At 40.2% G+C, this 24,288-nt stretch overlaps 1 protein-coding gene across 1 annotated transcript; it reads left to right on the top strand.

Annotated features, from left to right (window-relative positions):
• The first annotated feature begins 236 nt into the window (after window positions 1-236).
• Window positions 237-24,232, top strand: kdm5bb (lysine demethylase 5Bb). The gene is made up of 28 exons (XM_085146588.1): window positions 237-647; window positions 1,878-1,955; window positions 2,301-2,423; window positions 2,749-2,919; window positions 4,821-4,877; window positions 6,075-6,224; window positions 6,342-6,435; window positions 6,758-6,879; window positions 7,339-7,497; window positions 9,669-9,788; window positions 9,877-10,035; window positions 10,162-10,343; window positions 10,469-10,631; window positions 10,782-10,901; window positions 12,135-12,329; window positions 12,605-12,786; window positions 12,892-13,016; window positions 15,949-16,099; window positions 16,214-16,328; window positions 16,933-17,288; window positions 18,131-18,269; window positions 19,223-19,402; window positions 19,898-20,059; window positions 20,452-20,937; window positions 21,486-21,570; window positions 21,665-21,873; window positions 21,955-22,209; window positions 23,283-24,232. The coding sequence occupies exons 1-28, from the start codon at window positions 495-497 to the stop codon at window positions 23,418-23,420; spliced, it is 4,629 nt and encodes a 1,542-aa protein (XP_085002714.1). The 5' UTR covers window positions 237-494; the 3' UTR covers window positions 23,421-24,232.
• The last annotated feature ends 56 nt before the right edge of the window (window positions 24,233-24,288 follow it).

Consider the following 24,288-nt stretch of genomic DNA (forward strand, 5'->3'; position numbering starts at 1 on the left):
CCAGGGTACAGTTACAAAACATGAGGATATGAAAAAAATAAATAAATAAAACTATGATTTCTGTCTGTAAAGTCCTGCGTAATTTAAGATATCACATTACAGGACACGCTGTAAACTGTATTCCTTCTGTAGTTACTGATTAATACGTCGATTTAACCGCAGAAACAGAGAATTTACACATGCATAGATAAGAGCTGCGTGGTGTCTAGTTTTTCGAGCGGAAGTGCTCACTGCTGCTGCCTTGGAACATTCTCCTCACTGTGAGTGGATGCGTGTGTGTGTGTGTGTGTAAGTGGAAGAGTGTGTAGGTTATGTGTGTATTTGAGTGTGTGTATGTGTGTGTGTAAGCTGCCTCCTCTCATGTTGATGTCGACTGGCTGCCACCCACTCTAGTGGTGAATAGACAGGAAATAAAAATTAATTAATTAAATTGAAAAAGCATTCTTCGAACGGTGACCTGTCCTGTCCAAGCTTCCACCGGGTCGTCCGAAACGATGAGCCTGCCTCGGCCGGACGAGTTCAAGCCTCCTCCGGAGTGCCCGGTCTTCGAGCCCAGCTGGGAAGAATTTCGAGACCCGTACGCCTTCATCAATAAGATCCGTCCCATCGCTGAAAAAACGGGCATTTGTAAAGTGCGGCCGCCCCCGGTGAGTGTCATTAAAGGTGAAAAAAGCGTTACGGAGACGCGGATGCTGAATTAGTTCATCGTTAAAGACGGAGAGCTGGGGATTTAAAGGGACTGCTCAACATGGCGGATAAACGGTTGTTTCATTCTTTGTGCTGCCACTGCTAGCTGCCTCTCATTCGTGACTATTTACAACGTAGCCGCGCTGCTTTTGACCGACGGCAGTCTCGTAGACTTGTCTGTGTTTTGAGTGGGTTAAAGTCGTGATTCGCCGTGTGTCAACAAAGCGTCGATGGTCTCAGTCATTGAGTCGCTTTTGCTTGGCTAGGCTAGCGCAGGCTAACAGCTCAACCTGTCATAATTCAACACACAGCTTTGACATAGGTGGCTATGCGGAAGCCATTAGGCTCCGTAGAAGAAGAGGATGATCATGATGTGATCATATGAGGGACAATGCTTTTACTCAGCTTGTCCCCGAGTGTCCTCGCATACCTAAAGTTGGTATTAATTAGGGATTATTTTCTCAAGAGCATCCTGAAGTGGTCATCGCCCTCCAGTGATCGCCCCGTCACTTTTTTGGGTGTTTTTATTCCGCCTGTCCAAGTCCAGGATTAACTCTTCATTTCCAAGTGTCAGATATTGAACCCCATTGTGGGCCAAAGACTCAACTGGGTTTTCTTTCTGAAAAGTTATTGTTAAATCCGCCATATTACGGCTCCCTACACCCTGGCGTGCATGTTATAAGAATATGAGTTTGTTAAGAGTGAGCCACTCTTCATGTATATGCCTGTGTTGTAGGGTGTTGTCCTCCATGTTGGCTTTGTGGTAAGCTGTGCTGGTGAGTGAGTCTTCCATCTGGCCATTTTGTGTGCCAGTGGTGAAGGGGGGATGTTGGCTTCAGACTTAAAACAAGAACTTTAGGGGCCCAGCATGGGTGTTGAATGGGTGTTTTCATTGTTTAGCCCAGTTTGTGTGTGGTATTGAAGAGCTTATTGATTGTTGTTCTCTCAGCTATCAGCAGGCCTTGCCTAGCCTGCAAATATGTAGTCGTATGCCTCTTTACCTGGCTAATTTCACTTTAGATAAGCCACCAGTGTTTAAAAAAAAAAAAAGTTTGGCTAATTTGGGTCCAAACACAACTGGGAAAAACTTTCAAAAAAAACAGTAGCCTCAGTCACATGGCATACTATTGCAAAAATGAAAGTCAAAGAAGAATTAAATGACCTTCACTTGTATTTTTGTTGCTGTTTAGGGTTGGCAGCCTCCATTTGCTTGCGATATCGACAAGCTTCACTTTGTTCCTCGGATCCAAAGGCTCAATGAACTGGAGGTGAGTTTTGCTAGTCAGATCATACCAGCCCTCATTTGACTCTTTTATCTTTCTATGGATCAGTACTCTGAAATGTTGTTCTATTTTTAACTCATTCACGTAGCCAGTAAACCCACTGAGGCTACAATGAAACAAAGACCAGTAATGTTATTACTGCTTTGGAATAATGTTACAAAATAAAGGATTACTGGATTTAAAACTGAAAGTGCAATTATTTATGTTTTACAAAAACAGCAGAACAGCACCTAATATTCATTTTTTCTGGTTTTGCTGTCATGTCCCTCAGTAATCTTCTTGGTGTCCTTGGTCTTTAGCTGACTTTTAATTTTTTGTCTCTTTTCTCAGGCACAAACCAGAGTCAAACTCAACTTCTTGGACCAGATTGCGAAATTTTGGGACTTGCAGGGATGTAGCCTGAAGATTCCTCATGTGGAGAGGAAGATTTTGGATTTATATAAGCTAAATAAGGTTGATATTTGCTTGCACTGCACATCATTTTTAAATCAAATACCCAGGGGTTTTAGCTGAGTGAAAAAACACCCTTTGGATGGGTGACTACTCACATAAACACGATTAGTTAAGACTCTTATTTTTGAGGCAATTTGATAAATAAAAATGTATTTCAAATTTGAGTAAATTAAACCCGTCTTCAAAAAGTACTTGTTAAGAGATCAGAGTCCTGGAAATTTCCTTTAGTGGAAGATGAAAACCTTTTTATATGCAGGAAGAACTGTCAATTTATGTGTAATAATCTAATTAAGCCACTCTTATAACAAACTATGTGTCACTTCAGCTGGTAGCAGAGGAGGGCGGGTTTGACATCGTCTGCCGGGACAGGCGATGGACCAAGATTGCGCTGCACATGGGCTTCGCCCCTGGCAAAGCCGTGGGCTCACACCTGCGAGGGCATTACGAGCGAATCCTCTATCCCTACAATCTGTTTCAGAATGGAGCAAACCTGCTGGTGAGTTAGACCCATGCATCAGCCTGACAACATATATTTTTTCCCAGCAGTGTGTGACTCATCTGGTCTGTGCACTAACTATAATGAGAAATGCCCATTTAGGGGGTGTTTTCTACTTTCATTGCTCTACTTGTGCTAATGCAAAGTATACAAGCAGTGCTGTACCTTACTGTAAAATAAAAAGCAACCATCCCAATACAAATCCAGTAAGTGCTTTAAAGCAGCAGATATTAAAGCAGCCAGATATTTTTCATACATTTGGGAGCCACTGCTTTAGTGAGACTTTAGATTAGCTTGCGTGTCGTTTAGTGGAATACATTTGCAACTTTAATTTTAACAGCAAATGTTTCTTTCTGATCTTGTTGACTAAAGCAATTATCATCTGGCAGTTTCCATAAAGATGATGGGTCACGGTTGCCATCCTCTTTTTGTTGTTTTCTTCTTCTTCTTCTTTTTTTTTAAAATTTCTTCTTGTTTCATTAATTTTGGGAGTACCGCAGCATCGACCCCCAGCTGAGTTTAGAGAGACTAACAGCCTCAGCAGTGTAGGAGTGAAAGGCGCACATGTAGCATGGAGTACTGTGTTGTAATATACTGATTAAATCGTTTTTTATGATTAAAAAACATTCTTAGTAATATAGTAGTCTTATTACAATATATATAAGTGTAAAATGTGTGTGAGTGTTAGCCCTAGGGATTATCCACAGAATGCTCATTGGATTATCCAGCCCAGTTTGAAACACGTTGACTCCACCGCTAACATTTATGAGCTAAACCACAGAAATGGTTCTTTTCCTAAATTATTCCCACAGTTCATAACGGTTCATAGCTGCACTTCCTGGGTGGCTGTGGCTCAGGAGGTAGAGCACGTCATGTACTAAACCAGAAGATTGGTTCATTCCTGGCTCCATTAGTGTGTTTGACAAAATTTTCTTGGACACGATACTGAAACCCGAGTTGCTCAAAAACAAACAATAAAATCTTAAAATCAAGTTTAACAGCCTGCCAATGTGAGGAAGCCATTATAGGCAGTTTGTGGTCTTGCTTGCATATGCCAATTAATGCCCAAACCACAGCTTTTTGGACCAGTTTCCTTCCACCAAGCAGTGACAGACGGATACCTGAATAGAGAACAACAAAGATAAGGTACATTTACTTGGGACATTACAGTTCCTGCAACCAAAACATGGAAAACAACCAAGCTCAGTATAATGAAGATAATGTCAAAAACAAAATAGCTTAGGAAGGTAAATATTTAACTGTACACAAAAGGAGTACAGTTAAATAGAAAATAGAAAATAAAAGTGAGAAGCTCAGTGGATTAAAACCTAAATATAATACAGGAAGGAGCTCAGTCAGTGAAATCAACAAATGTATGCCTTCATTCAAAGTCACAATAAAACTGGTGAGGTTTGAACATGGTTTAGGACACAGCAGGTGGCTGTTTGGAAAACAAACGTAGGCGTGGTACACGTTTGCATTAGCGTAAGTAGGACAATAAAAGCAGGAAGTAACCACTGAACTGGTATTTCTCATTTCTTTAGCAAATAAAAATGATTTATAGTTCAATGTTTCCATTGAAGCTAAATGTTGTTGAATGCAAGTTGAATGTAATATGGAAGGAGCAAGATTAAACAAATGCATTATTAGGATAGTTTGTTCTATGTTGGGTTGTATGTTTTGTGTTTTTAAGAGCTGTCTGATTTTTGCAGTATTTTTAAGTTAGCTCTGTTTTCTTACTGATATATTGAGTTTGATTTTATCATCATGTGTCTCTTTTATTGATTTTGGCTCTAATCTTTCATGAGATTTTGCAAGAGAGATAATTTAATTGGTCATTTGTGACCTCTTACACAGGTCACTTTAAACTCTGTAATCACCAAAGCTCTCTCCTGCCTTAGGCACCAGATCCAGCTTCCAAACTGATGCTTTTGGAGGCTGATCCTGAACTTCAAGAGGTACGTTTGTGTCACGTTTAAGAAGCTACTCGGCCTCACATCTAACAAAATACATGTTTATCTGTGGCTGGGCAGCATAAAGTTGTGGGGCTATATTTGCAGACACAACATTTAAAACAGTTAATCTTAGTATCAGTTCACGGTATCTTCACCATGATCTACTTTCTGCAGTTGTAATGTGTTATCCACACAATAACCTGCTGTTGGTAATTAGTTAAAGTAAAAAGTCAAACTCCTGAGAGTCTGAGATGCCTTACCTTCACACACAAACTGTCTCAACTCACACGCGTCCTTCTGTTTAATTTGGCATGTTTCTTTGCTCCCTGTTTGAGGTGACAAACTAACCACATCCTCCTCATGGACGTTTCTTCTTTGACTGTTTCACTATAAACACTCTTAAATACCAAATGATACCAAACTTTAAAAAAAAAAGTAAACCACATCTGGATATTTTAACAATAAAATCCACTCTTAAAACTATAATACCAAAACTAAAATAACTCTGAATACCAGATACACTATTAAGTCCTTATTGCATGTGTTTGTCTAAGACTGGAATGTGTACATGATGTGAAATATTGTGTTTGTATTGCCATACTCTGAACTTCTCGAATCACGTCCGTGAGAAGTACCAGACATGTGATTATAATTTACAGATCAAAACTAACACTGAATCTAATGAAAACAAAATATTTTCAAACAATATAAACATCAGTATAAAGAATATAAACTTTCTCTGAAAAGAAAAAGAAAAGAATACAAAAATTAAACAAGATAAAGAGTAATACAAAAATGCTAGAGTAAATGTAACTTTTCTTCCGCCAGGTATCTTATTAAACTTTTACACCAGTGCCTGACAGTGGTTAACAAACTTCATCAAAGTGAGAAAGACTAAATGATATTTTTTATATTCTTATATGTATTTTTTTTAATTTTGTTTCAGGCAGTTTCCATTTTTTCCTTTAGTCTACAATCTTTTTTAAATTTCAGTTTATTTATTTAAATATTTAAATAAAATATTTCTTCTACTCTTTCTTTTAGTTTTAGTTTTAGTTGTAGTTAACTGTACTGTACTACCTGGCAGTCAGTTTATATCTTTCTGATTACTGCATCTGATTATACAGGTATTTCCAGTTAGTCGCATAGGTTCTTTCTAATAGCCTTTGTGATATAGTTCTCCCTCGCTGGCTCTTTCAGTGTGTTCAGAAGCCTGTCCAGCCGGTCGACAGTGCAGAGGAGGGCACAGACATCAAGGAGCAGAAGCTGCAGGACCAGGCTCAGAGGACACCTGTCCAGATACCTGATGCTTGTCCAAGTGCTCGCAGAGCCAAGCGCATGAAGTGTGAGGTGAGAGCCACAAAGCCTGACTAAAACTGCCCTGAAACCAGCAGTACAAGCTTCACTGTTCAACAGTTATTTGAAGAATCTCGTAGTTTGAGGTTTCAGTTCTTTCTTTGTCTGTAGGCTGTCTGTGTGAAGACTGAACCAGGTGAGCCCGGTGATAGCAAGCCAAACCTGAGGCGGAGGATGGGGTCTTTTGTTGTCAAGACAGAACCAGGTCAGACCCACACCCCAGAGCGAAAACAGTTACTCTGTTGATATTCACAGCATTAATGCAAACACTTCAGCACACTTTGTTTGGAATCATTAAGCATTAATAAACATGTATGAATGTTGTAACAAGAGTGTAAAGTAGCGATAAGCAGAAATGAGTGGTAATTAAACATATATTCAGTAGTTACAAATCCTCCTTTAGCCAAGAAAATAATGTTTCTATAGTAACTTAAAAATACCAAATATGGAGTCCATGTATTTTTAAACATTTCCTGTAAAGGATAAACCTCTTCTTGGTCATAGTAACGTTTCTTGTGGCCTTGCAGAGAAAGAGATTCCAATTCTGGTGAAACAGGAACCAGTTGAAACCAAGGAACTAATATTTGAAGCTGACAAAGTTCCGAAGTCACGGTATAAGAAAGTCATGCCTCCAGTTCCTCCGAGTCCAGTAAGTAGACACCAAAAGAGTGTGTTTTAGTTTAATGCATTATGATGAGAAATCCACCCTCAGCTTTTATCGTTTGACTTTTATCGTTGCTTCCTTTGTGCATTAAATATGTATCATTTTTTGAAGAGCACAAATAACACATAACAAAAAAATGTGACATTTTAATGCTGAATGTAATTATATAAACTAAAAGATACAATAGCACAAGAAAAGAAGGCAGAGGTAATGTAAGAAGAGAAAAAATGAGCAGAAATAAAGGTTTAAAATATCATGCCCCATAACTGATCCTTTAAAACTGACAGCATTTCAAAGTATATTTTTAACATGCATGTTAAAATTCTTCATTTTTGTAATAAATATAATGAGTACTGGTAGATTTCAGTCTGTGTAAAAAATGTTTTTCATTTCTGTCTGTTTATTTTCGTCTCACTACAAACTGCTTCTGTTATTATTGCCCAGGTGGATCTGGTTGTGTGTCTGGTGTGTGGCAGTGGGGGAGATGAAGACCGCCTGTTGCTGTGTGACGGCTGTGACGACAGCTACCACACCTTCTGTTTGATCCCTCCTCTGCACGACGTTCCCAGAGGAGACTGGAGGTGCCCCAAGTGTCTGGCTCAGGTGAGATTAAACAGCACAGTCTGGTAACACTTTATAATTACTATCATTAATACATAGAAAAATTAGCTAAATATTTTTTTCATTGTTAGCAAATATTGAAAAAAAATACTAAATAATATTAATTATTACTTAATAATTCTTTGTAAACCATCTATAACATTATCTTGATAGTTGTTAAGGTGGAATGGATGTTTATAAAGCTTCTAAGTAGTGCATAAATACTGTGTAGTCCATCTATAAACATTATTGTTTACTTTTGTTTATTGTGAATGTATTTGTTTTTTAAGCTGTTGCCAGGTTTTATAGTGTTTGTTTTTAAAAGAACATATAAGCAGGTATGTTATCAGTGACGTAAAGACTGTGATCCTGTAGTTTACTTCTGTTTGTTTGGCTTAGAAAAACAGTACTGGGTTGGGTTACAGTACAACAAGTAAGAAGTAAGATCAGTGTCACTCGTTCTGCAACAAGTGTAACTGCACTAAATGCAAGAATCTCTCATCACTAATGAAAATGTGTTACAAAACTACACTAATACTGTAACTACAATTTAAAGTTTCTTAGGTATGGTTATCTTAAACTGTTATTCAAAGTCTGTATAGATTAACGCTAACATTTAAAGGGAACTAAAATGCGTAGTTCTACATCTGTATTTTGTTTTGGGCTTTTACTGGCATGTTTAGCAGAATTAACAGCTCAAAAAAGTTGTATAACTTCTCTTAGTTTAAGCAATGTAATGAGTGAGTGGGCTCAAACAGCTCCCATAGCCAAATCGCAAAAAGAACACGTCTCCGGTGCAGCCAGTGTATTCCCAGGGTCGGTTTTAAGGGTTCTCCTTCCAGGAGCCAGCTCTAATGTCTGGCAGACTTTTGCTACCTGCAAAGCTCAGAATAATTTGATTTCACTTCTCTTTGCCACTCTTTACTTTAGTATGGACCTTCTAAATACACCCATGTATTTTTAATGCCAAATCAGAGGAACTGAACAGTCTTCTGTGTGGAAATCAGAAAAAGAAATCATGTGTGAACGTCACACCTTTAGGAGGCAGGGCTAGCTTTTACCACAGGCCACCAGAGGGGTGCCAAAGAAATAGAAAACATATTTTTAATTCTTTGTTATCTAATTTTGAAACACTGCTTACACCATTAAGCATCTGTTACTCAGAGGAGACCTCAGGCAGGATGCTCTGCTGGGGGCTGACTCATATAACCTGCTGCTTCACTGATATAAAATGGTGTTTAGTTTGAGTTTTAGATATATAACAGCTGCAGCAGTGTACATAGTAAGTGAGTTTCAGTGATAACACACAGGTGAAAAAACCTCTAAATTGCAGTTACTCCAATGTTTTGTTGTCTTTGAAGTTAATGGCTGTTTAAATCTGGCCTAGACTGTTCATGGTCGCATCATCTCTCCAGGTGTAAGTTGTAAGTGTAGTGTGAAGTTTGTCAAAATGTCAAAGCAAGAGGAAAATTAAAATAATAAAACACCCAATCCAGTTGGAAATGGCTTTTAAGATGTGTATGTGCTGAAGGTTGGAGATCGATCTTCTCAGGTGTTGGTATTATAACAGTCTGCAACCTGAGTGCCACGCTTGAATCCCTTTACCACTGAGTGAAATATCAAATCTGAAACCAAGTGGGGATGCTTCCACCTGTGCCCCATTGCTCATCTGCAGCTTTCACTTTCCTCTACTGTTGCTGAAAGTTCTGAGTCTTTGAAGCTGCCAATTTGGCTCTCTAGACTGCAGACTCTAGGAGACAGAGGCTTCTATGTTCAGGCTCCAACACTATTGATCTAAGGGTTTCGGGGACCCTGTGTTGTTGACGTAATTAGTCATTTTTGGACAGACATGGTAATAGTGGAGCTTGCTTGATTGGTCATGCCAGAGGCCACTTTCAATAGTGAGATACCGAGTGAGGTTTGAAAGAGAACTGCTTTAAAAAAATGCTTTAAAAGGTTTGCTCACTTTTTCTCCAAGATTGTTTTTTGCCTCCTGGAAGTTCATCCATTCTCCCACAGATTCAAGTTCAGAATTCTCAGATTTTTACATCAGATTTTTAATTATGTAGTTATAGAATAGGTTTTTGGCATCATAATTCCATAAATTAAAAACCACACACACAAAATCTAACCGTGTCAATATCTTTGAAAGGCTTTTTTAAATTTGCCCACAGGAATGCAACAAGCCTCATGAGGCGTTCGGGTTTGAACAGGCATACAGAGACTACTCCCTGCGTGCATTTGGCCAAATGGCAGATGCCTTTAAATCTGATTACTTCAACATGCCAGTTCATGTAAGTAGATAAGGTCCAAACATAAACATACTGCTCTATGTCAGTTTGAGTATTTTAAATTCAATCACCTCTCACTTCTTTGTTACAGATGGTGCCCACAGAGCTGGTAGAGAAAGAGTTTTGGCGTTTGGTTGGAGCCATCGATGAGGACGTTACTGTAGAGTATGGAGCAGATATTGCCTCGAAGGAGTTTGGGAGTGGATTCCCTATTCCAAATGGAAAATTTAAGGTTTCTCCAGCAGATGAGGTAAATGTCTAAATAAGCCATATAAAACCTTGCATATATCTGTGGAATCATGTTTTGTAAACTAAGAGGTACAAGCATTGCACTGTAATTCCTGCTATTGACCTGGGTATGCCGTTCCCGACGCAGAAATACCTCAAATGTGGCTGGAACCTCAACAACCTGGCGATGATGAACCCGTCTGTACTGACTCATGTAACAGCTGACATCTGTGGGATGACGCTGCCGTGGCTTTATGTCGGCATGTGCTTCTCCTCTTTCTGCTGGCACATCGAGGATCACTGGAGCTACTCCATCAATTACCTGCACTGGTATACAAAAAAAAGTTTCTTGTATAGGTTTATTATTGCTTGAGCTCCTAAAATCAAATAAGTTTTATTTGCACCGCACTTTTGGCCAGCAGGAGTGAAGTCTTTCCTATTTTATTCATTTCAAGGGGGGAACCCAAAACCTGGTATGGTGCTCCTGGTTTTGCTGCCGAGCAGCTGGAGGACGTTATGAAGAAACTGGCCCCAGAGCTTTTTGAGTCTCAACCTGACCTGCTCCACCAGCTGGTCACCATCATGAACCCCAACACCCTGATGGACTACGGAGTCCCAGTTCGTAGTCTTTTTCACATCCTGTGTAGTCTACATCTGTATATGTAGTATTTTGTTATGTTGGTTGAATTTGTCAGTGTCTGTTATGAAGTGGATATACAGATAAAACTATTTCTCACAAGATCTTCTCTGCTCTCCACTTTGCTTCAGATTTACAGAACAAACCAGTGTGCTGGTGAGTTTGTCATCACATTTCCTAGAGCTTATCACAGTGGCTTCAATCAGGGCTTCAACTTCGCTGAGGCGGTCAACTTCTGCACAGTGGACTGGGTATTTAATCCCTTTACTTTCGCTGTTCTAAACAACATCTCTTTTTTTGTTTGGAAAAAGTATTCAAAACACTTTTTCTAATATAATTTTATGTGAAAGTAGAAGATGTGAATGAATAACAAGGTAATTTTTTTATTTTTAGTATGAAAGATTTTCATTGATAGAGTACAAAAAAAAAAGCCAGCCTATTTTAGTGGTACTGCTTTACAGCTTGATTTATAGTTCTGTATAAAATCTACACTTTACCTGATCTGCAGCTTCCCAGAAAAGTATTTACGCATCACAGCAACACACATTTTTAACAACTGTTATAACAACTGCTTTATGTCCTATAAAAACAGAGGTCATGTTAACTGAATATGTGAAATCTGAAAGCTGCCCATCCCTTTAACAGGTTAAAACACTGATGGTGAAACTGTAAAATGGTACTAGGAGCACTGGTGTGTTTCTAAATTCAAACAAACACAGTAGAATCCTTCATGATGGTATTCAATGGCACCTGTTAGCAATAGGTGCAGAAGGATCAAATATTGTGGGATTTCCTCTCAGTGAAGTGAGTTATGTAGACTATCTAGAAGGCTGTGTGGCATGATAGCATGCAGGAGAAAGAAAGACAACCGCAAGAAAGAATGAAGCACCAGTGACAGCTGTAGAGTCCACGAACACCAGCGCAATGTGCAGAGAAGACTTTTAGTAGCTTTAGTTCACGTCTCTGTGAGAAATTTTCCCATGAAGCAGGTAGAAAAAAAATCATGCTGAGGGCAGAGAAAAGCAGACACAAATACCAACAACAGCCTATGCCACAGGCTCTTTGGGATTCAGTGCAGGACTATAAATAAAGCTTAAGCTGCTTTATCGGGTCATGCATCAGTATTTAGATTACCTCCAGTATTTTCATAGTGTTATGCAAAGACTGTTACTATGAACTGGAGAGAAATGTGGAGCGGCAGTTTATATTAAAAGTAAATTATATTATATCTGTTCACCCAAAATAGATCATGTTGCTTTTTTAAAATTAGTTTTCTTTTGTAAACTAGCCACAAGTTGAAATAAATTCATTTTAGTATCAAAGGAGAGTAAGAAAAGCTGAAAATATTTACATTTTACATACTGACATTTTTTTGTTCTTCTTTACACACTTACTCAAAACTACTGCTGACTAATTTCTCTTCTGCTATTGCTCCATCACCAGTTACACACTTAACTTTCTTTTGCTCCTTTCTCTTCTACCAGATGCCTCTTGGCAGGCAGTGTGTCGACCACTACCGCATGCTGCATCGGTACAACGTGTTTTCGCATGATGAGATGGTGTGCAACATGGCCACAAAAGCAGATACACTCAGCGTGGTTCTGGCCTCAGCCGTGCACAAGGACATGGTCGCCATGATCCGAGAAGAGGAGGAGCTGAGAGAGAAAGTGAAGAAAATGGTACAGCATCTTTCAACATCTCGAGTAGACATAATGACAGAGTTGCATAGTGTGTAAACTATTTTTTTAATAAATAAATACAGGTTTATTTTTTATATCACTAGTTTAAAATTGCTTTTTTGTTTTGGCCTCGCAGAAATGTGTAAAAATGTGCCACTAAGCTTTATTGGCCAGCTGTGAAAGTAGCATACATGTTTAAAAAAAGTGCAAAGAGGTGTTGTGTTTAAACACACACTGCATCACCTAATGCATTTGTTGGTATCTCACGCCTTCAGGGAGCGATGCACCACCAGGAGGCAAAGTACGATCACCTCCAGGATGACGAGCGACAATGTTTCAAGTGCAAGACCACCTGCTACCTGTCTGCCATCACCTGTCCCTGTACCCCCGGAGTATTGGTCTGTCTGTACCACATCAACAACCTCTGCTCCTGCCCCATCACCAACTACACAGTGAAGTAAGTCCCACTGATTATTTTTTAGTATTAAACTACAGAAAACTGTGGTTCTTCTGATTTGTGCATCTTATTAAAAAAATCAATCGTTTCGCTTTGCTGCTACAGTTACAGATACACACTGGACGACCTGGTTTTGATGATGAATTCTGTGAAGCAGCGATCTGAGCTGTATGATGAATGGGCCTCCCGTGTAACAGAGACTCTAGAGGCCAAACTCGAAAAAAAGAAAGGTAAGCAGCAAAGGACCAAACAGATGGTTTCACATGTTTAAGTAAAATAACCAGCGTTTCCTTGCACCTTATTTCAGAAAATGAAACTATATTCAAATTTAAAACCAATGTTTTGAAGTTGCAGCAGACAACCTCCTTCCATGGTGCTGTAATAAAGACTGCACTACTTTCCATTTTAAAACATTAGCTTACACTCGACTGAGTAAGCAGTAATTATAGCATCTGAATCTCGCTTTCTATCATCTTTTTAGCCACCTCTACCATCCTCCTCCTTTTTCTTTTTCCATTTCCACGTTTAATGTGGTTGTTCTAGCATCAACCGTTTCAGTTATCTGGGCACAGCTATGGATCATTACAGCCCAAAACAAAAGCACTATCTTCAGTTTAGCAAACAAGTCATCATTTGCCAAGGAGATTTCATACCTGCTGGAAGAGACGATGGCACAGTTAAAGTGAAGTTTATGGACAGCCCATGTAAATGCAGACGGTTTTCATTTATTCTGTAGCTACTATGTTTTGCAAAAGTAGAAAAATACACATCTACACCAAAACAGGGCAGGTGCTGAGCTGAAAACAAGCCAGCAAGGAATGTAAAAAAGTTGATGGATGCATGTTTAAGACTCGTATTAAAAAGGATTTCTTTGCCTGCCATATATCTGTAAACAGTCAGTAATATAATTTTGCTCGTCTTTTATCTCAGAAAGTAGAGCACTGATGAAAACCTTGTTAGTAGAAGATTGTCAGCTTTCCTGAGTAGATGTGAGAAATCCATTCATTTTACTCAAACATGTATCCAAACCTTATTGACTACCTCAGTTTCAGATCCAAAATTTCCTACTCATCAAATTAATACAGCTGTTGTATACTTGACAAGCTGCACAGTTTGTCACGTGTGACGCGTCCACCAGCAGCTGCAGTCTGTGTACTGTGAGTTTGGTGTTCTTGTTTATTATGGCACAGCAGCAGGATCCCCTCTTCATCTGCCTGCCTCAACATCCCTCCTCTCCATGTATTTTAGGCTCAAACTGGGAAAAGTGTCTCTCTGTAGGAAGTGTAATCGACCTCCTGTTTAGACTCCTCAGCATGGTGTTAACTGTCTGACGTTTATTTTTAAAAGTGCCACTAGTTTAATTAAATTTCGTTTACTGAAGAGACTGTCACACTGTTCTTGGGAGACAGTGGAGCAAAAATAGTTTACAAAACTTGCAAATGAGAGCTCTACAGCTTTTTCTCGTTATCTTAATAAAGACGCTTTAACAGGAGAAACATGTAGCAAATCAAAGTGGTAACCTGCAGGGCTGAAAAAAGAAGCCAGTGCATAAGAGCCAAAACTGCCCCCAATCCCCCAAAACTCCCACATTAAAATGACCAATGAAAAGACTTAAAAATTAAAATGTTTACAGCTTTTTATAAAAATAATTGTTTGGGATTGTCTGTTTGGGATTCTCCAGCGATTAAAAACTGTTGGTAGATGAAGTTTTGAGTAGGTGTACCAGGCAGCTGTAGCCAACTGAAGTCAGAGTTCACCTGTGCTAAATGGAGTCACTGAACAAAACTGCAGTTTGTGTCTTTTGAAGCATTTTAATCAGGTAAATAGAAATTTGTCCGATTACTTTATTAGTCTTTACTTAGTACCAATTAGAAGATATCTGAGTTTGTGCATTGCAGTCGTACAGTTGCTCATCCAAATATGCTCACTTCTGGTTTCAGAAAGCTCAAAACAAACTTGTGCCACTGCGTTTGCATTTTGGCTAACAAAGCTGTGTTTGCACACACTGTTAAAACACACACTGGGCGAGACATCTTGAATGAATGATGTCGGACGTTGACAGCCCCCTTTCTATTGGCCAAGTGGGGAGTCATCACAGCATATATTGCTCTAATATTAAGTTGCTCTGCAGCTGCACTGCAATTAGAAATAATGTGTTTTGAGCTCAGAGTCAAGGTCAGCATTTCCTGTGTGAGTGTCTGTGCATTCAGAATGTTTTTGGCCTTTATTGGATGGTCCAGTATAGCGTACACAGTAGTGGGAAGACAGTGAGGGGGGGCTGACACACTGAAAACAACCCAACACAGTAAAGAGACAATACATGTGTTACAGCTCAACCAGGTGAGCTATAATGGCATCCCCTGTGCATATAGTGGTTTGCAGACCTAGGATCAGGTGTTAGAGGTATTTACTTTCATTCTGGGGCAGCTTGTTTGCGCTGCTATAAGTTCTTTAGTTAAACCCCTGGGACAGAGAACACAAAAGTCACAACAGGCAAAGAACTTGTATATGATGAAGTGAGTCAATATGCTAAAAACAATAAAAATGCTTCACTGCCACCTTTGGTTTTGCCTTTCATGGTGCTTTTGTTCACCTTTCTTCCTCTTTGCTGAGTTCCCGTTCTATCTTGCCCCAACCTTTTAACCAGTCATTCATGCTACACAAAGCACATATCACTGTTATATGGTGAGTGCCTCATCGCAGTCCAGACCCAGCCTTAAAGGGCCAGTATAACATAACACACAAAAAGAAGCACCCCGAGTTTTGTTCCTGTTTTTGATATTAGATTAGAAGATATTAGAATCACACTCGATAATCATAATTAGCTGCTTGACTAAGTGATTCTAAATAAAGTCAATAAAGAAATGAAATCCTAAAATCCTTCTACCAATGACTCTGCTCCATTGTCACTGTCAAGTAACACTGCAAAGTAATTCCTCAAAGAGCTCCTGGAAGCAATTAACCTAAGACTCAATTAAGTCAATAGTGGTGTAAGTTATAAGATAAAAGTATTTATTACTCTTTGCAGCGCCAGTGGCATGTTCAACAAAAACAATAAAAAAAAGAGGTTGCTGCACTAAGTCATCAGTTGCTCAGCAACATGTTGGGTTATTTAAGCTGCAAATGTGTTAGACTATGATTAAGCTGCTCTTGTCTCCTCAGGCCTGCCAGTCTTTCGCACCCTCCTTGCTGAGTCAGACTCCAAGCTGTTCCCTGACAACGACCTGCTGCGTCGGCTTCGTTTGGTCACACAAGATGCTGAGAAGTGCGCGTCTGTGGCACAGCAGCTGTTGAATGGCAAGAAGCAGACCAGGTAACATTAATATGCGATGTCACCCAGGCTTATGCATTACTTCTTCTCACACATTCTTCTTGTTGAATAGTAATAGCGCCTTAATGAGGGTGATTTCTTCACTCATGGACACAGGTATCGGTGTGGAAGTGGGAAGTCACGGAGCCAGCTGACTGTGGAGGAGCTGAGTTCATTTGTGCGGCAGCTGTATAACCTCTCCTGCAGTCTCCCTCAGGCGCCCCTGTTGAAGGTAAACTGAGGAGAAGAAATTAGCTTTTACCAAAGTAAAATTTTATTTCTTTAATTTTAAGTCACATTGTGCAGCTTTTGTTATTTGTGCAGTTTCTGTCCTGCGTTCCTTGTATTTAAAAATATGGCAGTGTGATTGGCACTAAGGCCACTGCTAAATGAGACAGTTTTATGCCTCACAGGTGAACCACAAAGTGTGGTGTCAGTGAAGGGAGGTAAACGTTGGAATAGCTTACTAATGGCAATAAAGTAGACCTCTGTGTAACACGTTAGATCTGTGATCAGTTTTATCTGAACTTTATGTGATGTATTGTTTTTATTTGTGTGTTTTTATGTGTTTTGCGTTATATGTCTTTTCTGTATTGCATAGTTTGATGTGACCTGCTTGAGGACTACAGATGTAAATTAGTGGTTTTCTTACAATCTTACACGTTTATGTCTTATTTTTTACGTTGATGTCCATTAACATGTACTTTCCCTGTTAAATAAATAAAATGCACTACTTGATCTAATTTGAAGACATTTTTCTTTTTTTTTTTTTTCTTTTTTTTTTTCTTTTTTTTCTCTGAAGACATTTTTCAACTTCTTGTATTTTCCATCTTCAGGAACTCTTAAATCGCATTGAAGACTTCCAGCAGCACAGCGAGAAGGTCCTGGCAGATGAACTTCCCAGTGTTGCTGAGATCCAGAGCCTTTTGGACGTCAGCTTCGACTTCGACGTGGACCTGCCAGAGCTGCCCCGCCTGAGAGTGAGGCTGGAGCAAGCACGATGGCTGGAGGGGGTGCAACAGGCCAGCGCTCAGCCTGCTACCCTGACTCTGGAGACCATGAGGAGGCTCATTGACCAGGGAGTCGGATTAGCACCTCATCCGTCAGTGGAGAAAGCCATGGCACGACTTCAAGAGCAGCTCACTATGTCTGAGCACTGGGAGGACAAGGCGAGCAGTCTTCTTAAAGCCAGGTGAGGGCAGCACCGATTAGTCCATGATAAAGTTTGCATCATAGCCACAGGATAGGAGCTTCCAAAACAGCAACAAGGACATATTATGGTAGCTTGTCATGCTCTGAGTTTAATCCAAAAGAAAACCAGATGATTTCTAAGATGTTATTCTGCTTCTTAGCTTTAACTCTGTGTCCAGGTATTTGCACTGATTGTAACTGAATAATGTAATATTACGTCAGTGCTCCTGATTTTGCTTCATTTTAATTACAGCTAGTGCAAAATGCTGCTGCTAGAATATTCAACAAGACCAACAAAAAGTGAGCATCATGTTTAGTTCTGCCCTCATTCCATTGGTACTCAGTGCTGTCCAGTATTAACTGTCATAAGTGCTTTTCAGAAGCTTTTAATGGCATGGCTGTCAGGAATGCGCATTTACTCTCACCATTATCAGGCAAACTAATCTCCAATCAGGACTTAAATATCAGCATTTTAAAAAAAAAGTTTTGTGTTTCCTCATCATGTTTAGTCCACTGCAGCTTTGAATTTGGGGTTTTCACAGAATTTGAGATAGTGTATGAAAAATATTTCAGATGTTTGACAATGAAAATATTATTTAATGTAAATAAGTTTGGTTTTCAAAATAACATAAGCTTTATGTTTTATGCAATTTTATGCAATAAAACCTGTATGTACAGAACATTTTTGAAAGTGTTTGTGGTAAAATAAATATTTAGAAAGCTTGTGAACGAAGTGTCATGGCATTTCTTGGTATTGATAATATAGATAAAATGAACCTGATGCAAATATTGTGCCAATGTTTACAACCTATGGTGCATCATTTGTGTTTTTCTACCCACCAGACCACCACACTCCATAGAGACCCTTAGTGCTGCTGTTGAGAAGGCATCTAGCATCCCTGCCTACCTCCCAAACTGCCTTCTCCTGAAAGACACCATCAGAAAAGCCCAAGAGTGGCTGCAAGAAGCTGAGGAGCTTCAGGTTAGCAGAAATTTTAAGAATCGTTGGACTATTAGGAAATATAATATTATTATATGTTGTTTTGGTAGGGTGTGACTTAAAAACAATTGTGATGGTGTTTATAACGATTGAGAGTTCTCCTGTCATAAAAACTTGTTAGTAACCTATTGCCAGTTTAAAGGAAGTGCGTGAGGTTACTGCAACAAAGAGGCTGTTCTTAGAAGCGTATAAAAGACAGCAGGAAGGCAGTGAAACTGTGTCACTCACATTTGTGACCAAAAATAGAGGCGTCTGGGGTGTAAAAAGTGTGAAGGGGTGTGTGAGTAAAAACTATTTTTAGATTCAGCCTCCGTGTTTCACAGCAGCAATGAAGGTGACGCTGTCGTAGTTATTTTGAGGCTGGAGCCTCTCCACTCTGACCCACACACAGAGAGAGAGGAAAGAGGGGGTGCGGCGAAAACAGAGGGAAAAGAAAGTTGACAATTACTGTAACTACAATCGAAATCTCTGAGTGGAAAAGTCCAAAAAGACTCATGTATTAAACCACCTGTTCAACACACTCAAAGGTGTAGAAAAGCATCGTTTTGCCTGATCCCATCCTCTGCTGATTTATTTTATACAGCAACTATATAGTATACTGAAAAAAAGTGCTGGCTTACGTATTGTATGTTTTGTCATGCCTTTGCCAGTGTCTGGCACAATAATAACATGCAGTGTTGAGTGTAAACAGGAGCACAACTTCCTTTATTTTAAGGCTTTAGTTTTTAATTCTTCAGAATATTTTTTAGAATAATTAATTCTTTGTGTCATTATAACTATTAAGCTATTCAGTAGTATATAACTTAATGAAAATTATTAGTTGTTTTTTTAAGGACCAGTCAAATGTAAACGAGGCCAACATAACTGGTCAGCTGGTTCAGGGTATCAGTGGGGCAAAAAAAGTGTGTTACACTAAAATAATCTTCTTGATTCAGGTCAGCGGCTGCATCCCGATGGTGGACACCCTCTCTGACATGGTGCTACAAGGACAAGCCATTCAAGTCCACCTGGAGCCTTTAGACAGGCTGGAGTCTCTCATGGCACAAGTGCAGGAATGGAAAGAATCAGCAGCAGCAACTTTCCTTCAGAAAGACTCAAGCCTCACCTTACTGGAGGTAAAATTAAATTCGATTTAAAAGGATTTTTAGGATATTTTGAAATATTATCTGCAGGTTTTAACCTCAGCAGAAAATGTTTGACTTGTCCGATCCTTCCTGTTTCTACTTCTCTTGTGTGGAGAGAGTTGAGCTTGTGTTTAATGAATTTGTATACTGTATTGGATTCTCTGGAAACAAAGAAAACATTTGAAGATGTTTTTTATGGGATCTTACCCAATAAACTGTATTAGACAAAACAATTAGTCACCAAAACTATTGCCAAACTTCTACGTGAAAATCATTTATTTCCATCAAATTCAGGCTTCGTTGCAGTATCTGGCACAATAATAACATGCAGGGTTAAGTGTAAACAGGAGCACAATTTCCTTTATTTTAAGGCTCGTGCAGATTAAATCCCTGTGTCAAAGGCAGAGGTTGTTAGTTTTAGGAGTTTATAGGAGTTTTTTAGGTCCTGTTAGTCCAGAAGACTCACAGGGCTTTTGTTCTCTGCAGGTTCTTTGTCCCCGATGTGAAGTTGGAAATGTCGGTTCTCCAAAGAGGAAGGCAAAGAAAGGAAAGGAATCACCTAAAAGTAACAAAAAGAAAACTTCGAGGTTCAATACTCTCAGCGATGTGGAAAAAGCGCTTTCAGAGACCACGGATTCTACCTCTGCAGTAAGTATTCAAAGAGCTATTCCCTGAGACATGCGTGCTTCAAAAGAATAAAGTTTGCTGAGTTACCTGATTTTGACGTTTTGGTGGTCGGATCCTGATGACGAGAAGTAGTTTTGAGCGGAAGGAAAGTCTTGTCTTTTCAGGTTGTTGCAGGAAAAGCTTAACTGCATATAGAAGGGTCCTTGGGATGTGTGTTGAGCAGTCAAACTAGATATGTGGCACAGTGCTGAACAGGGTGAAAACAGTCAATTTAAGAAAAAAACAAACTTTTATTCAAACACTTTCGCTGTAATATGATGATAACACAGTAATTATTTGCTTAATCACTGCGGTGGAGATCTGACTGCTGAAATTCATCAGGAAAAATACTGAGTCTATGTTTTATTCAACAGATGGCAACTCTTGAGGAGCTGTGGGTGAGGGAGATGGAGGCTTTCTCTAATCTCAGGGCAGCAAATGAGTCAAAGCTCCTTCCCACGGCAGACTGCATGGACCTGAGGGTGTGTTTCTGTCAGAGGGCGCCCATGGGTGCGATGCTACAGTGCGAACTCTGCAGGGATGCCTTCCACAGCGTGTGCGTCAGAGACCCGTCAGATCCCTGCAAAACACAGCCATGGCTTTGTCCGCAGTGCCAGCGGTCAGAAAAGCCCCCCTTGAGCAAAGTCCTCTCTCTGCTGGCATCACTGCGGTACGTCGGGGTGCGCCTCCCGGAGGGTGATGCACTGCACTATCTGATGGAGAAGACAGTAAACTGGCAGCAGCGAGCGCAGGAGGTTTCACAGGCATGTAACCTACCAGAACTCGAAGAGAGGCCAGGAACTCCTCCCACTCTCACCCGCTGGGTTTCAGGCAGTGACAACCCTCAGAGCAACACTCAGGTCACTCCTCATCTCTTTGTGCCACTTTTTAAGCAATGTTAATTGGTAATGATGGGGAACAATTCTCTCCCCAACTCTGCTAAATGAAAATGTACGTGTGCAACAGAGAGTTCAATTTTCTCCACATGACACGATAAACCAGTTCCCTTACAAAACCATTTTAAGATTTTGGTTCAGGATCAGGTTTTTACAGCTTTTCCAAGCATTTCATACAAAACAGAAGGAGCTAACAGAAGGAGATATATTAGTATAAATCATCTGGCAGGTGTAAAAAAATTTAATAAAATAATGAAGGAGGAGAAATGCACCATTAAAGGGTGCTGTGAGATGTAATAAAAAGATGATAGGTGTCTTAGAAGCTGCAGAAATGACACAAATCTGATTCATATGTAGAGCTCAGTTCCAGCCCGCTGTGTTTGCAGTGATATTTTTGACTTTTCGGTCTGTCTTTAAGCCCCTAGTTTTTCCTGTCTTTAAAGCTTAAAGAGTTGTTTTTATTATCGCCTACCTGCGTGTGTTAACATCGGAGTTTGATGGTTTTGATACAGGCTCCTTGTTTGACTCCAGAGTGGAATAGGACAAGCCATGCTCAGACCGTCTTCTACACCGAGCAGAGATGCATACCACTGCATGGTCAGTGTCCTGATCCACTTCATGAAGACATGACTCGCATTTTTTCTGTCGTTTCAGATTGTCACATTTTAGATTTTGTGTGTTTATGTTGCAGGTTTGAGTCGGGACCTGGAAGAGCTGATGGTGGAGGGGCTCCTTCTGCAGGTGTCTTTGCCAGAGGTGCAGAGCCTCTACCTTGTCTTATTGGACAGAGCCAGCAGCCAGCAAACAAACCCATGCATGTCACCACCACAGGAGGAGCCCACAGACTGTGAGAAACACATGCAGTTTAACTCTCAGGGAACAAATCTGCCACTGAACCAGGTACAAGCCAAACCAATAAAGGAACCAATTCACATCTTGAACACTGCAGCACCAGTTTCATCGTGCTGATTTCATTTTCAGGATGGTGCCAAAGGTGCAAGCAGCTCAGAAAAGAAGGCGAAGCGGCATCTGGAGAGAGACGGCTCAGATGGAGAGCGCAGAGCGAAGGACAAAAAGCACTCTCACAAGAGACAAAAGATGAATAAAAAGAATCCGCAGCGCAGGCAAACCTCGACCTCGTCCTCCCCGCGCTCCAACTTCTCCCAGTCTGACGACTCTGATGAGGAAATGGCTGTGTGTCCAGCAGAGAGGTGTCAGCTGCCAGAGGGAGATGAGGTGAGAAAGACCTCTGACAGGAGCCACATAAATGGATTTAGTCTGCAGAGGACAGGCTAAGGTTACTTTACTGTCTTCCATATGAGGACCTCATCTGCGGTCAGGAAACTGCTGCTTCAAAAACAAGACGAGCTGTAATCTTTATATTTATCTAAAGAATTGATCGTGAACAGCAAACACCAGCGCCCCCAGACAAACCTGTACAAAAACTCTGTGCTGTAGGTTTCTGGTGAATGACATTCTAATATTTCATTTTATCAACATAAAGCCTTCACATAAATGTGTTGGCAGGTTATGGGTGAGATTTTTGGAGCCAAAAGTGACCCTTTAACAACGTCACAGACTTCTGAGGGGGTCTGTACCTCACAGCAGGCATTAATATTAGTCAGATAATCAACAAAAAAAAGGCACCCCCCACAGCGGAGATATTCAGGTCAGGCATTCAAATTAGAGTCGAGCCCGAGGAGGGTTGATCAGCTAAAGCTGTGTCGGGACACCTGTCAGTCAAACTGGCCAAACCTCAAACTCCAGTTTCCAGGTGGATGAGTTATAAAAAACACAGGGAGGTGGTGTAATGATGGTGGAAACTATCCTCCCCCTCCAGCTATGCGGTTCCCGTGACTTTGAGTTTGAAGGATTTCCGATTTTGGAAGACAAACAAACTAATTAAGAGCAACATCATGAAGTAGAACATAGCCATCATCTCTTGGAGGACACATTTAACTTTAAATATATATTAGATTCTCCTGTTGATCCCTTGATTGAATATGTGTGACAAGTCTATCACAAACAGGACGGAGGGGAATTTTTTCAGGATAAACGCAAAATAAAACTTTCCTCCGGATTAACTGAATTTTTCGATGAATATCCGACTGCAGACTAACTCTAAATCTTTATTAGATTTTTTTCCATTGATGGCATAGGTGGTACCTTGTTTGGTCGAGCTTGTCAATTGTTTTGCTGCCCTCCATGAAAACACAGGTGGTGTTGATGAACATTGTGGAGCATATAGCTTTTGGAAGTGTAGACCTGTTGTTTAGCTGTGATGTTGACTGACTTGTGTGTTTCTGCAGGTGAATTGGGTCCAGTGTGACGGCAGCTGCAATCAGTGGTTCCACCAAGTGTGCGTCGGCGTTACGGCAGAAATGGCCGAGAAGGAGGACTACATTTGCGTCACGTGTACACTGAACGACGGGCGCGTAAGAAAGTAAAGATGTCATTCTGAAGGGAGGCGTGTCTTCAGTCTGGAGGGTCACTGACCCCGTACCCCTCTTCACCCCCTCGTCCCGTCTGTCCAACCCTTTTGTAACAACGGTGCTATCTCCTCTTTGACATGTTGTCCAGAACTATAATGTTTAGTTATTTTTTTGTATTTTTACATATATATATTATATATATTTCCTCCTTCTTATGAATTGTTTGTGGTTGTCTAAATGAAAAAAAGAAAAACACAGGATGTGAAGTGTGCTGCATGGCATCCCGTTACATCGGCGCAAAGGAGTCTTACACCATGAACCCCCCTCCCCCCCCCCCGGTAAAGAGAATTAATCAAGGGTTAATATTATCTTCTTTAAAACTTTCTTGCATGTTAAACCAGAGCTAAGGGGACAGAAGTCGAGGTTTTCACCCCCCAAAAAATGACTTTTTTTTTCTTTGAAATACAGTGTTTAGTACATGCATCTTAATATAATTATTCCCATTTTTTGTTTTGTAGAATAGTTTTATTTATCTGAGCAATAATTTTTGTCTGAATCGACTTTGATCTCGGCTGAGTTGTGTTTTAGCGATGATGGTGTGATGTACAGAAAGCTACTGGGTTACGTGTCTGGGTTACGGAGAAACATTGCGGCACGCCAAAGGAAAAAGAGGCTGCTGGCTGGGCAGATCCTCACCTTGTAACCCGTCACGGGAAACAGCAGGAAGGACCTGGAGTAGCTGAAGATGTTACAAGTTTATATTGTGGAATAAAGCCCTTTTGTTCTATGGATACACCTTGTCCTTTCACTTCAATGTAGTAAAAACACTGCCTGTCCTCCAAAACAGGATTTAAATACGCTGTTCAGGCAGTGGTCATACAAG

Source organism: Neolamprologus multifasciatus, chromosome 20, assembly GCF_963576455.1.
Source record: "Neolamprologus multifasciatus chromosome 20, fNeoMul1.2, whole genome shotgun sequence".
Classification (NCBI taxonomy): domain Eukaryota; kingdom Metazoa; phylum Chordata; class Actinopteri; order Cichliformes; family Cichlidae; genus Neolamprologus; species Neolamprologus multifasciatus.